General features: G+C 32.5%; 1 protein-coding gene across 1 annotated transcript; it reads right to left on the reverse strand.

Annotated features, from left to right (window-relative positions):
* Positions 1-13,877: 13,877 nt before the first annotated feature.
* On the reverse strand, positions 13,878-17,118 carry LOC132930294 (fork head domain-containing protein FD4-like). Its single transcript, XM_060996074.1, has 2 exons — positions 16,364-17,118; positions 13,878-16,041 (listed from the first exon to the last, which is right to left on the reverse strand). Exons 1-2 carry the CDS (start codon positions 16,714-16,716, stop codon positions 15,297-15,299), a joined length of 1,098 nt encoding a protein of 365 aa, XP_060852057.1. The 5' UTR covers positions 16,717-17,118; the 3' UTR covers positions 13,878-15,296.
* Between the last annotated feature and the right edge of the window lie 61 nt (positions 17,119-17,179).

Genomic DNA, 17,179 nt, shown 5'->3' on the forward strand with positions numbered 1-17,179 from the left:
TCAAGTGTGAGAAAACCAACGACGGCGCCTATAAGTCATATATATTTATTAAGCGACCAAACACTGGTAGACGGTAGTAAATGATACTTTATACGCATACACGTTGTGAACAAGTATAAAAAATAATTACATATAGGGGACAGTTTACTGAAATTTGAATACCCTTTTATTAATCCAACATTAATAATTTTATATTATATATAGTATATAAGAAAGGTAAAGAAAACATGCGTATTTTAATTAAAGTTAATTTGTCGTTATCATACAATATACAATATCAGTATTATAACCAAATGAATGTAAAATTATTATTAATATCATGTAAATATATAACACGCATAAAAATTATATTTTATATAGTTCAGGGTAGACTAAATAATTGACTTCACATAAATCGACAAAATGTAAATTCATTTTTAAAATCATTTATTTTGGGAGGGGGTCATTCTTTAGCGCTTTTTGGTCATAATTGCATTTTTTAAAAGATTATTTTTTTGATATCCGAGCTTAGACACCTTTCCCGGGTAAGGCATATAATCTGGGACATAAGTTATACTGTTCAAATTTATTACCTATACCTATAAAATGTATTTTTTAAAACTAAATAGTAGCAGGCTTTGAAATACTTGAAAAAATGCCGGTACAGTAAGTATGATATACTTATTGACTTAATACGTACTTATACACTTTTCAGGATTGAAATTCTAATATTATGCATGTATAACGTTTTTAATTTTTACACATAATTTTATGCAATGTATATTATATACGAGTTAATTATTTTAAGGACTTCGGAGATTATAATATAGGATAAGAAGCTAATGTGTTTTCTTCATAAATTTAGCACTAGAGGTCAATTAAACAGAGTCAATTATGCCACACGTCGGACGTCCAAATTAAATAGGTAACTATATGTGTTATATTATAATATTATGTAATAATAATAACGCATTTACTATAACGGTTATTCCTGGCTCTATTTGTTATCATAGATTATCATTTAAATTACAGGTCGTATAAGTTTAGACGGCAGTCACATACCTAATATACTAGTTCTATATAACACTATAGTAAACGAACAACAGGTGTACATTGTCATATACCTACTACTATATATTTTATATGCATATGTGATGTAGGTAATTACATTTTTGAAATATATTATTATTGCAAATAGACACATACAGTGGTGTATTTAGAAAAATCGATTGTGATGAGGTTTTTATTACATGCTGGATATATAGTCTTTTTTCAACTGATAAATCTTTCTACCTTAATTTAGTTATAGTATTATATTTCAGATTCTTTTAGAATACCCGCTAAAACAGAAGTATAAAAAGACTGAACTGTCTTGAATTTTTTTGTAATTCAATAGACGCTAAATATTATAATTTATTGGTAGTTATATATTAATAATTTATCATTATGAAATGTAATACGTCCACGTGATGAATAGGGGTGGTGAACTCCGTAAATACGTCCTTCAGCCATTGCCCATTGGACACTCACCTGTGCATATTATCATATAATAAGACTACGAAAAAATTGCATAATAATATAGATAATATAATTATGCTATTTCCACGTCCTATTATATTACACAATATATTAATAAAAGTACGTCAACTTGAACTGTGTACGTTTGATACATATTATAAATAAATCGAATACTCGATTTGGTAAAACTTGAACAACTTAAAAACGTTAATGTATAGCTATAACGAGCAATGGAGAATATAGATTCGAACGCAATTGTTTTTTAAGACAATTAAACTTCATACTGATTTTCAACCCTCGAATGACATTTTATAGTCCGGTAGACGGTAGTAAAGTATTTTATAATTTGTACTAATTTATATAGCCCCTACAGGTATAATTATAGTGACATTAAACTCTAACTAATAGGATTTTGTATGTGTTACATTCTTTTTACCTAGTTAAGTCTTAACACCAACATTGGTATAATTAAAATTTTAAGTTCAAAATTGAAACCATATACACATTTTCAGTTGATCACAATTCACTGTTTGATTGAACGTATAGGGTTGAGGGGTCATATTTTATATATTAGTGAACACTGAACGCCCATTATTATATTTTTTTTTTTTTTACATTATATATCATTAAGTAAAACTACATTTCGGGTGTTAGTTAAAATTCACTTATCTCAATGCACGTAAAATATACATATAGAAATAAAAAATAATATAGAAATAGTGTTATATAAAAGAAACGCCGACAAGGTTAGAATAAAGATTAGACGTTGGTAATTTATATTATATTATAGTACTGTTGCTTTGTTTATATCTACGTAAAACAAAGCAGTTGTATATTATTATATTATAAATACATTATACATTTAAAACGAATCATTGCATTCAACAAACGATTTTCGGTGCATAAAACTCGTCATTCTATTTACCTTTAATATCTTACGTCATAATGATACTTATACAAAGAATATTTTCAAATTTTAAACGCTCATAATATGACGAAAAGTTTTTAATAACTGCCTTTAAACGAATAAATAGAATAGTTTCAATATTTTAATAAATGCTAAATATTAAATGGTGTTCAATTTATAACTAAATATGTCATTATTAGTCATATTTGAGTATAAATTTCCAGCTGGACTGAGATTGGTGTTAAAAAACTAGTATAAAAAAGTTAAACATAGATAGTTTAGTATATATACTCAACACTTATAGAGGATAAACCATCGTTTAAATTTAACTTATTACTTGATTTGAAGTGAGAATCAAATAATTATGGTGATGTAAAAAAAATTATAAACATAGTTCATATTATAGCTATAATACTTAATACACATAAAGATTATTTTTAAATGTACCCAATTTGATTTTGACTTAGCACCAGTTAAGTACCTAATAGTACCTATACTAAAAATTTGAAATTTTGAAAAAATAAACATCGGAAATAAACGTTAAATTCTTAGTATTTTCTAAATTAAAAATTATTTATTTATTTAAATATTATTATATTAGTTTTGTATATACCTACTACCTATTGTAATAAATAATTATTAACGAAAATTTCAACCCCGTAAAATTAAAGTCACTACTGTTTATTGTAGTAGGTATTAGATTATATATATATATATATGTATTTATTATGATTTCTGGGTAAATGGAAGTATTATCGACTATTTTAGTTGCCCAGCAAACCTATGTATAGGACTCGGTATTTTGGAAACTATTTAAGGTGGTGAGGGGCCGGAGACAGAAGGGGAGCTCGATCTGCAGTGCGTTCGTTTCCCATGACCTACAGGTTTTTATGGGTTGTAGGTATATGTACGTCTGTCTGTCTGTCTGTCTGTCTGTCCGTCTGTCCGTCTGTTATACACGCGTTATTTCGTCGTCGAAATCGTCCTCGTCCGCACACACATCACACACAAATGAGACAGCCATTTTGTTTTTCTCATTTTTCCGTGTGCATATGCCCATAGCGGCGGTAGCGTAGCACGCGCTCGGAACAAATCGAAATCGTCGGACGTGCCACCGCAGACCGTTTTTTTCATATACGTTGGTATATAATATATATGCCCAGTCACGTCGGAACCACCATAGGTACCCACAATATATGTGTATACGTGCCCACGTCATCGTCTTGTTTTATATCTCGTCGCACGCCGGTCGATAAATTTGTTATTGCTTTTTTTTTAACCATCCCATTTTCTTCTTCGCCGCCGCCGCCGCTCGTTCTCGTGATCTAATGATATGCACCATTTCACTGTTGGGTCCGTTGCGCTCAAGCGCGGCCCATCATTCCACCGCCGCTGACGATGCTGCACCGCCGCGGTGTACGACAGTCGACGGCAGCGGTCGGATCCGACGGGGTTGAAATAACATATTATAATGGTAATGTAATATTATATATATATATATTATTGTGAGGAAGAAAAAAAAACGATCGCTGTTGGAAATTAAACGGTTAATCGCTATTGTTGTGCACGGAAACTGTGGTGCGATATATATATATATATTATGTTACATTATTATATAGGCGTGCTCGAGATAGAGGGAAAGGATGTGAAATGGGGAAAAAAAATACCGCCGACTCCGAGAACCATATAGTAGACCGCGGTGTCGGCGCTTGGTCGCGGGGCGTGCTCTGCCGCGCGGCGTGTTCGATTGAAACATACGCGCGCGCGTACCCGCGACCGGCAGAACTATATTATTATTATATAGCCGCATCACTGACCGGATAATTTCCGACGATATTCGTGGGGGTTTGAACGTGTCCGGAAACGGATGTGTACAAAATGTGTGTTAAACGTATTATTCTGTGTTTTTAACTATATTTAGGTGCACAACTCGTATATTATTACGTGTACCTATTAATATTTTAAAATCGAATTTAACCGGGTGATGACCCGTCAAGACAAATTAAAATATTTGATTATTTGATTTGATACATTTACTTGATATGTTTGCAGTTTAGGATATACATTATATATGCACGCTAGTACTCTACAGCAAATAGTTAATTATTAGGTAATTATGTATTTTGTTTTCAAGCTTTTTATAATACCTACGCGCGTAATGAACTATATATATATATAGGTATACAGGTAAAAGTGTTCCATTGACGAGAATAGGAAGTAGAGGAACTCCGGGAGATTTTCCCATCATATCCTTCGCTAAGTTCTCGTAAATTATAGGTACTTTATACTTATCATTAAATTTGTGTCAAGTAAATAAAGCTATTATACTATATAATATAAAATATGCCAACTTATATAAACTAACAAAATTCACAACAAGTTTAATCAAATCTAGTTCTATACATCATATAGTTCTTATAGTTTTAACATTCTCCAATTCGGTCAAATCGACTGACTGATAACGGTTATAAATTAATCTCTAAACTTTTATTATAGAGTTGCCATTATACTGATGTACATATACGTTATTTTTAATTTTAATTACATTTTTTAAGAGTTAATATAATTTTCTACCTTTCATAAAATAATTTTAAAATTTGACATGGTGTGCCGTACTGTAATAGTTATCGATTCGATTATTATTAATTACTATATTCATATTTTATACAACGGTTTAGTAAGTCATTATAATTTTTATTCTTGGCATACATATGAATAGTAGCGATATAGGTATATTGATATTATTTTACAAAAAATAAAATACACTAACCTATATTGGCGGTATTTATTGTGTTGTGCAGTTCGCTGTGCGTAAACAGTATTCCCTCACAGGAATCGATTAATTTGATCGCAAAAATCGTCGCGTCCTTTTCATTAAAAACGTGATGCGCGGTCGATCTATATAAAAAATAAAATAAAAAAGCATCCGCAGTGATGGTGATGGTCGTTGTGGTTTTAATTGTTTCTATCGTCGTTATTATTATTTATCATTCGTTTCAATTATACGGGAATCCGTTTTCACGGAAAAATCCATTCATTCACCAAATTTTACCACATCGAATAAATTATATACGCGCGGCATATCGCACGTACCCCGTGGGATCGCGCGGGCGCGCGGTGACGATCTCCCGGACCGGCCGCGCACGTCCGCGGGAGGTAATAGATCTGTCACCGTGTCGGCGGCTGTAGGTGCGCGTATAATTATGCATTACGTTGTACCGTAATACGATATTAATCGTGAACGACGACAACGACGGCTTCGTCGGGGAAACCGGCTGGTCACTATGTGCGTGCACGTAAACCTACAATAATATACGCGTATAACACTATATAATATTATATTATAATATATTTTATACAGTTTTTGATGATGCACGTGTTCTCTGTACGCGCACACTATGACATGGTGGTATAATATAATAATAAGAGACGCGATGCCGTTAATAGTTTCAATATCATAGTAATACGCACTAATATCTTAACAAATAGGTGAATAATGTAATAATAATACCGCGGAGGGTAGTAGTGGTGCCCCGTGGAGGATGTGACCGGTTCCCATGACGCGCGCGTAGGTACCTATACATAGAAGCCAAACTGGCAATAGCTGCAACCTACGTCGTAGGATTTCCGGGCCATTGGATTCATAAGAATAAAATATATTATAAGGCGAATGAGACGACGTCGTCGGTGACGACTGCAGTGTATACGCGTCGATAAGATATATATATATATATATATATATACGTCTGTGTAATAAAGGTGTTTGGTACGTTTAATGTATATAATATGTTTATAGGCAGTAAATATATATAGTATATAAATATGTACATGAACGGTGTGCGGGTGCAAGGTATAAGTGCTCGGGGAGAAGAGGTATGGAGATAGAAGAGTGAGAAAGAGCAAATTAGACCGTTCAACACGCCAATTAGCCTCCATGCTCCCGTGGTCTATTTCGCTTTGACGGGACCCACCAGGACAGCTGTCGATATCTTATGTTACTATATGTATATATATATATATATATATATATAAGTACGACCCACGACCAAGTCGAAACCCAAGACCACTGTGTATTGCATTGCAGCGTGTTAGAAGGAGTGAGATAAAACAACTAAAAATAAAACGCCGTCCGACCTGGTGAGCTCGTCGTTTCCGCCGCTCAAATGATCCGTTTCCTGTACTTATTGAATTATCAACACGTCACGTCAATTATTCCATCGTTCGTCTAAATAATATGATATTATATATCGCTAAGTGTATATATATATATTATATCTAAGTAGATATAGCTGATATAAACCGACGATGCGACATATTTTTGAACCGTTTCCCAGGCTGTCGTCATCATAATAAATTTCGAATGGGATTCCCCGACGTCTATCCGTTAAGACACAAAGTCACCCCCAGAACTGCGGCTGCGGTGTTGGACCTTCAATACGCTTACGTACAACAAATTTTACAAAATAATAATATGCAGTTAAAAGTTTTATGACGCGTACACACATATGATATATTAATACCTACACAGTTAAAAAAGTTTCAGTGATATTTCTTTCCTTCTTTCTTACTTTTTAAAATATTCAGGAAGTGGGTATTTTTTTAAACGACATACCCTATATATATATTGATTATTACCCTGATATAATATTTAATGTATAATTTGGGGTTGGTGTATAAATGTTTTTTTTCACTGTAATTTTGTTTAATTTGTAAGTACCTATATATATATATATATATGTGTGTGTGTGTGTGTGTATTATCACTATTATCCACAACTCTCATCTATATCCTGTGCGATATATTTGGTACGTTCATATATATATTATAGTGAAATGTTACTACCAAGGTCTGTCAATAATACAATTATATGTACATAACTCTTTGTAGCATATAGTAATATAATATATAGCCGTTTAAACAATATTTTCTATGGGACGATTAAATATATTAACGGTACCTGGTACTACACATTACCCATATATATAGTACATAGATAATATATACATAGTAAATATAATATAAACTAGCGTAGGCACTTGCGTAAAATGTTTAAACGTGTGAGCAGTTCATATAATATACATACAAGTATACAACGTTTATATACTTATATAGGAGTTATTAGGCCATCGGGCAAGCGAGCGGTCGGTGTATCATATTATATTTTATTGCGCCCGTGGACCTAAGCTAATAAGGAATTACAACGTCGCGGCGCGCAAGTGAAACCTTTACTATAAGAAATCCTCAGGCGTACATTATATATACCGTAAATACGTTATGATGAAATAAATTTTAACGGAATAGACCACAAAACGATTATTATTATTAATAATAATAATACCGTCTCTAAAAGTTCCAAAAACACAGAATTTTGAAACTCGTGATGTCATTATGCATTTAGGTATTCATCAGGTCCTCAGCAATGTACCGACCGAATATACTGGTATACATGCATATACCTAGGTACAATAATAATACATATAATTATAGTAATTACCTGCTATCACACATAATATATTATTTGTGTAACAATTCAGTTGAGCAGCTGTATTGCAGACTATATGGGTTTCAAAAGAAACGTAGTTTTGCTGTAAGACATTGTGGAGTATTCTGCGCAAACTTGTATTACAAATAGATACTGACGTACCACAACTGCAGTTGTTACAAATAATAGAAGGGCTTATAGTCCAGCCCCTATAAAAATATCTCTCGAGTTCTCTTCAAATATCTAGGTTCTTTATTCATCATTTTTGTCTGCAATTATTTAGAAAATAAATTAAATAATTATTATTAAAATATATAAAATACCTATATATACCTATAATTAATTTACATTTTTTAAAAGTAAGTAATATCAAATTATGCGCTTTTATCAACCTGTCTTGTATATAACAAAAAATAAAACAATTATTCAAAAATTATAATTAATATTACACAATGTAGCCTAGAAAAACTTTTAAAAAAAAGCTCTAGTAGCAATAAGTAAGAAATACAATATTATCAATTGAGGATATAATTACAATTCGATTTTCATTCTATGCGCCTACACGTAGGCGTATTTTTTCAGTCTTTTAAATCTTAATTAGTTTCTCGAAAAGACAAATTATTTTATTATATTGAATTCAATAACATCTATATGTATATATATATATATATATATTATTGCAGTACTGTAGACACACATCACAATACTATTATCATTTAAAAATTCACCCGACAACAGTACGCGACCACACGCGCAACTGCACAAGGTCAATAATTGTCTACTAAATATTCATTAGAAAAGGCACGCTTCCTGCGACTTTCTTATAGCAATATAATTCATTTTGATTATTAAGACAAAATAATGTTTGTTTAAATTTCATAAATATATGTATTATGCATGGATGTACCCCCATGTTATTATTTTTGGTCAATTTAATGGGGGATTAGTCTCCAAAAAAAAGTCAATGCTATTATTTGCGCTTATAGTGAAATGAGTAAAGTGTTGAAATTCGACGAGAATGATCCTTTGAAAATATTAGGAAACTATTGTTGCACGATTGTGCAACTGATACGTATTGATACATACATAGAAATTAAGAAAAATTTATTTAAATGTATTATTACTTATATTATATAACCAAACAAATAATTTTTTTCATTTAACCATAATAATATAAGTACGTCATGATGAATTTTCAGGTTAACCGATTTGAATTCGTTTTAAATGTTGATTAGTATGATTACACACATAACATTAATAATTACAGATTTCTGTTTAACAATACCTATAAGGCTATAAGTCTATAACAATACATATTTATAGACTTCTGATATTTAACAACGTAAAAAACTAATCTTTGGGACCGTGTAGTAGCAATAATAATACAATATAACTATTAAACACTATATTATATTAACACTTTACAATTTTACATTCCTTTCGTGATAGATCTATCCATTCATTGGATTAGTAATACATAGATTATTCTTATTAACTTTAATATTAAAAACAATTTAAATATTATACTTGTGTGTAATGTGTATACTGTATACATTATATGTATATTATACTGTTTTAAGCGAGCTATTTTAATTTTAATAATGAATTAATAACTACAGGTATAGATTTACAATAACATAAATCCGAGAAAAAAAGATTACGATTTCTAATCACATTAATCTTGTTTAATGACTGCGTTACTGTAAAACTTACATTTTATAGATAAGTGTTCGATATTGTTTTGGGTGTGATACATTATAGGTACATGCGAAACGGATTGTCGTCCATAAAAGTACTTATAGGAACATAATTGGCAGTACCGATGTATAGTAAATTACGATCTTATGAATTATTCGTGGATGAGAATAAGAGAAATAATAATTAAATAAAAAATATCCACGCATATTTTCTGGGCCAAGTTAATTGATTCTTTCGGGTATAATCATATAAATAGTGTTTATTATATAAATATCTATTAAACTGTAAGATTAAACGTCTATACTTGACCGTTTTAGATTGGATTATTTTATTACATAACATTTAATAGATGTGTTTATTTCAGTACTTGTGTCCAATCCAATAACTATGGAAAGTGTCGGGAGACGATGATCTTCAAAGCTTTTTTTTTATCATAGCTTATAAATGAGAAAATCAATAAATTGCGTAGCCTTAAAATTCTATATACCTCTAAGTTAAATATTATATACTTAGAACACAATATAATAAAGTAGATTATTATGTTTAATAGAATCATTGATACCTATATTAAGTTCAGTGTCATAATATATAAAATATTTAATCAAAAGCATTATTGCTATGTGTGATCACTGAAAGCATTATATATAATATTAAACCTTATTTACATAATTTTCAAAAATTCAAAAGATATATTTCAGGAAAAATCAAAATAAACGCTGATAATTGAATACCTGAGGGCTGAGAGATAAGGCAAATAAATAAATAAAATCTTGATTTTATTTATTTTAACTCAGATAGGTAATGTAATCAATACGGGCTGTACTTTATTTTAATACTTTATTGCTCTTCTGATTTATATAGATATACCTTCAAATGCATATATTGACAAAACATTAGTCACAGTATTATAAATACAAATTATCTCTGATAAAACATCCAAAGCTGCGAGAAGAAAATCGCTAAAAAAAAATCTCTGATCAGATAAATCTAAACGGCCTGTTATATATATATAGGTACGCGTATGCGTATATATATACCTAGGTGCTTACGAATAAGTACGGCCAAGGGCTGAGAGTCGATGAGGTAAATAGTCTGCATTTTTATCGAGGCACACGTATGATGTACCTATAATATAATATTATATAGTATATTAGTAAATATATAAATGATAAATTATTATACATATATACCAAAAAACCGCAAGTAAATATACATGTTATAATTTACCATGTATACGATATATTATGCATGTGTATTGTGTACCTATGTACAAGTTTACGTGCACACGAGTTGGTACACACAACATCATCACTTTGTGTATATAATGACATGACGTAAAAAAGTCATTATGTAGATAGGTATATATATATATATATAGGTATATATAGGTACATATATCATATTATCATAATAGATAATATATACTAAACACATTTGCTCATTTAGCAATGCACGTTAATTTTGTATTACTCATATTTTTTTAACCGGGTCTTGTAATATATACTATAGCTGTACACATCACTTTCCCGATGTCTTTAAGAAAAATCTCTGAAATTAATAAAAAATTGTGGAGTAATGTATGAGTCTATATTATAAGCAAAAATAATAATATATACTGACATTGCCTTGGATCGCACTTGAAAAATTGTTTTTCGATTTTTCTTCAAACGCTATATACCTACAATACGCTCTTCGTCGGTCTCGTTGACCCGATAACCATGTATATAGTTGACTTGCGTTGCGCTTATACGCTGACCGATATTTCGACGCATCGCTGATGCTAACGCTGATGGCAGCATTTTTTCCAACGAAATAAACCACGAATTGACCAATAACACGCTGAAGAATCGATAACTAATGACTATATTAGCTGCTGCCGGTTAACGAGTGATTTCTAAATGTGATTTCACTGAATACCTAAACTCGGGTAATTCATCATCTTATTTAGTTTTTTTTATTTATTTATTTATATTTTACCTTGGTAACACGAATGAAATAAATAAATAATTATATTTTACGCGACAATAAAACTTTTTTTTAACATTTATTTTTGAAATATAAAATCTGTAATTCTGTAGTTACTTTGAACATATGAGACAAAAATAATATAGGTACATTAAACAAAGCAAGAAAATTTTAAGAGAATAGCTACAAATTACTGACTTTTTTATTAGACTTTCCAAAATTTTTCTTTCATACAGACCTTGTCCTGACAATAATATTACGAACAACAAAGAACATTAGCCGGCCAAACGAATTTGTTAAAAACAATTAAATATAACCATATACCTATGTATACCAAAATATTAATTCATACAAAATGCCATGTACCTAACTATAACTATTGTACATTATAATTCATAATATTATACAAATACCTATATTATATCTATTGGCAGGAAAATTAATTTTGTTTGAATACAGTTAGGATTGATACGAGTGGAAATGATTTATTTGTAATAATGGACTATATACAGCTCAAAACCTAATTCAAGGGCATCGATAACTTATATAGAGAGACTGTTAACGCTCACATAATAGAATAGAACGTACGACTATACTTATACAAACATAGAACTGCAGTGACGTATACAATTTTTTTTTTTGATCGATTTTGTAGGGGCGGATTACAGGGCCCGATTTCACACAAGTATATATGCGAAGAATAAGAGGCTAACGTATTGATCAAATCATATTTTATCACGAAACTATGTACTTATTATATATAGTGACTATTTAGTATGCGAGACACAGTTCGTTTTCACAAGACAATTCGCGTTCATCCTCTTATAGACATAAATCAAATTATTTTATAATACGGTCTATACCGCGCCTATTCTCCACTGCACGGTTATTCAAATTAATATATTATATATATATACGTTTCACTAAACTATTCGACGTAAAATAAAAAAATAAATATTTGTAAGGTCGTTTCGGTGTGTAAATAATAGACGCAATATATATACATCCAATATATTATTGTATACAGCTGTGACACGAGATTTTTCTTATTTTTTTTTATATTTTTTTTTTTTACTATGCGGAAAAAAAATGTAAAAACAAATAATTGCATTTTGACCTTCACGGTGTGCAACTATAATACTATACATACCTACTATAACCATCCATAACGCATTTGTTTGAAAAAGATATTTTTCCCATCTTGAAGTTTATATATACACATCACATATTTTGTATTTTATATACAATACGATGACTATAGAAGATTTTCGCTAAATATAATAGTATATGTTATTAAAACATATACACACACACAGCGTGTTCGCTGTTCAATGTGTATAAGTCTATATGCAAACCGAGGAAAACACGTTTTTTCTCTATTATCGACAATGACGAGTAGCATAACATATATATATATAGGTATTACGCTCGAAATATAGAATTATTATATAGACATTTTATACACGAATGTATATGGCAAACGACGACCTTTTCCATTCGATTACAGATGATATAGCATGCAGTGTGGCTGCGGTGCAAATATTACACAGATAATCATAGTATTCAGTGATTATATACACATACATATATAATATTAAGTTATATTATAAATATATACACACGGCATATATATAGAGACGCACATAATTGTGAAAAAATGAAACGACGCCGACGCAATAATTTAATTAATATTGATTATACTCAATATAATATAATATGTAATATGATTTACTATAATATATTATACGAACGTCGTACGTGTTTAATATACATGAGTATTCACTCGAATCACAAACGGCACAACCATTTTCAATCGATTCGATATTGAACATTATTAACGTAGATTATTTTAGTATATATATTATGCTATAATATAGTATGTTCGTCATGTATGATACAATAAGACTAAATGTCGGAAATGGCCAAATAAAATAATTGTTTCGACAATTAAATTTCTGTATAGTTTCTTCCTCTGTTTGTTAATTAAATTAACTGTGTCAACACACTCAACGTTTTTGCCATGTCGAATTTCTGAACGTTAACACGACTTCTGCAGCTGCATTATTTATATTATATACTATGTTACGAGCTGCTAACGTTTTGCCTGCTGCTGATGACGCACACGACTGCAGTAGGTATATAGAGCTGTAGGTTAAGTATATGTATAATATATACGCGAATGTACACGTATAAGATAATTTAGCCAATTATATTTCCATGTATAATATGTAAACATAAAATAGCGTAATTATAATATCTGCAGAAAGGTATATTGTAAACAAAAAAAAATACAGGTATATATTATATAATAAAACAACATAGTTTTTTTTCTACGAAATTGCACATTTATTCGACAAACATTACACTGCACTTGAATATTATACATATAGGTTATATATAATACAAATTCTACGAATACGATTATTACAATCTCAAATGATAATATCTAATAATAATAATAAATAAATAATTATTCATTTTTTTTCTTCAAATTTTTACAACACGAGGATTATCGGGGTAACAGAGTTATAACATATAACTGTATAAGTCACATATATGAATATATATATATAATATATTATGAATAAAATAAAAACTAAAACAAATCATAATAATAATGAGTGTTTGCAGTATATAATATATATATATATATGTATTAACTATACCTAGGTATACCTATACAGGCTATACACATTACAGATGTATCAGAATAAGGTTAGGTTCCACGGCGTGGGCAGCAAACGATATCGCATCGATATACATATTATACGTATATATTATAATATAATATAAGAATTAATATTTTTCATCGAAAATATATATATGATAATATTATATTTTACTGCACATTAAAAACTACATCACAGAATAACGAATACTAAAAACTACGATTTAATTTTTCTTACATAATAAATATATTATAATGTATATATATATATATATATAGGTTCAGTACGTTATTATTTTATAATATTATATATATAGTAGGCATCGTGTGTTGTAAAGTCAACGCGATTAAAATATATAATATATGTGTATATCGTATAATAATATACAACATTATCCTGTTGTTTGTATTATATAATATAATATGTATATAATAATGATGATGGCTATATAATATTTGTACAGAACTTACAGATAGGAAAAAAAAACAAACAAACAAATAAATTATGTATATATAATTTAAGAACAACGGTTAAAATAATATATATACGGAAAAACATTACGCAAGTATCATATATTGCATATACGTATATGCAGTGCCTATACCTGTGTGTAATATGTACATAGGAAAATCTATACGTATTACGACGGGTATACGCATATGATATATTATTATGTCATGTTACAATATTCGACAGATATATTATACTCTGTACGGAATAATCGTCGTCGCGAAAGTGTGCGCGCTACACGAGATCAGATGATATTATACCTATTATATTATTATATATATATATATTATCGTCGACGTCGCGAGCGCAAACGCCGCGCTTATCCAACACATAATAATATAATATAATAATATGGTATAATACATGTATACGAATCCAAAGTGCGTCCGGTCAGAGGTCGGACGACGTATATACGACTTATTACCGAACACGTGACTATACACATAATAATATTATCACCATTATAATATATTGTTATAATCACCTACGCGGGCTAAAATAATATTAATATTGCGCTTGCGGAAACAGGAAACTCGTATATATACCTTTATATATATTATTGTACGCATTAGTTGTGCAGCGGAAAATAAGAGGCCGCGGCGTACCGTAAGTATTGCTGTTGCTGCTGCTGGTGGTGGTGGTGCAACTGTTGCAGCTGGCTGTGGTGCACGGCGTGCTGTTGGTGGTGGTCCTGGAACGCGATCGCCGCGGCCGCGGCGGCCGCGTGATGGAACTCGTACGGCACCATCAGCGGCGCCCGGTACGCGGCCGGCACGATGGACGGGAATCGCCGTAGGATATCGTCGTCCACGTCGTCGTCGTCGTCGTCGTCGTCCGTGTAATCGGCCGCGGTCAGTGGCTGCGGCGGCGCGGCCGGAGAAGTGGCCGACGACGGGTCGGGTCCGATCAGGCTCTCGATGTCGAACGGTCTCTTGACCGCCGGCTTGGTGGTGCACGCGGTGACCGCGTCCGCGGCGATGACGGCGTGCCGGTGCGGGTCGTGGTGTGCCGGCGCGGCGTTGCGGCTGCGGCGGCGTCGGCGGCTGTCGGTGCCCACGTCGTCGTAACAGTGCGGCTGGTTGTGGTGCAGACGGGGCCCGGTCGGCGCGCCGTGTTGCGAAGACGGCGGCTGCTGATGCGGCGGCGGTGGACTGCCGGCCGACGACGAACACGGCGACGACGACGAAGCGGACGACGCGCCCGACGACGACGGGGCAGCCGACAGCGACAACGACGATGCCGCCGACATGGCCGGATGGTTGCGCTGCATGTGTGCCAAATTGTTAGCCAGAGCGATCAGTTCGTTGTCCAATCTATAAAATACAAACCAGATGATAACCATTAAAATCGATGTGCACGGAAAATATTACATTAATAACTGTATATATAGACGTTAATATATATAGGTGTATACCTCGATCGCGGTTAGTGGTTAAAGCTGGGCGATTGGTTATGTTACGCATATACAATATATTATGTATATACTGTTAATTATTTATTTCGGATAAATGAGGAAATGTGTGTATATATACGATAATTTATGATATTATATATTATCCACTATATATATATACCTATTTAGATAATATTGGACCGTTACGCATTTAATTAGAGTATAATATATACTTGACGCACCTGTCTTTGTCGGACTTGACCAGCTTGAACCGTTTGCGGCGCCGCAACAGCGAACCGTTCTCGAACATGTCCAGGGCGGCCGGATGCAGCGCCCAGTACGCGCCTTTGCCCGGTCTGTCCGGCATCCGCGGGATTTTCACGAAACAGTCGTTGAACGACAGGTTGTGCCGGAGCGAGTTCTGCCAGCGTTGCGTGTTCCGTCTGTAGTACGGGAACTGGTCGCTGATGAACTTGTAAATGTCGGACAGCGGAAGCATTTTCTCCGGCGAACTCCATATGGCCATGGCCGTCAGCGATATGTAACTGTACGGTGGTTTTTGGTCGCCGTACGAGTCGCGACTGGGCCGCGGCATTTTTACAAGACTTTTATTCTGGGCTGATATTTTTGATATTATCGAATATTCCCGTATGGTTATACAGGTATACGGGTAAACACGTTTTAACGAAAAACACAATACGCGATATTCAAAATATTTCACCGATAACTGCAACACCGCGAGCGATAAAATCGGTCAACTGCGGTGTACAATGATATATTATACGGAAACGCAACGCACACAGTCTTCGAACGCAAATTGTTACGAATTATTATTACCGAAAACAAATATTGTTGTTGTTATTATTATTATTATTGTAACGATATTATCATAACGCGTGCGGCGTAACTAAACGACTGCGACGGCGTTCGAGTGCGGACTGAACGGTTGCGGTGCAGTCGCGGCGGCGTGGCCGACGGACGTCACGGTTAGGTCAGGTGGTCCGCCCAATGGCACGCCGGTGCGGGACTAATGGCTCAGGAGGCGGTCGCTGTCGTTG

Source organism: Rhopalosiphum padi, chromosome 4 (genome assembly GCF_020882245.1).
Source record: "Rhopalosiphum padi isolate XX-2018 chromosome 4, ASM2088224v1, whole genome shotgun sequence".
NCBI classification, from domain to species: Eukaryota; Metazoa; Arthropoda; class Insecta; order Hemiptera; family Aphididae; genus Rhopalosiphum; species Rhopalosiphum padi.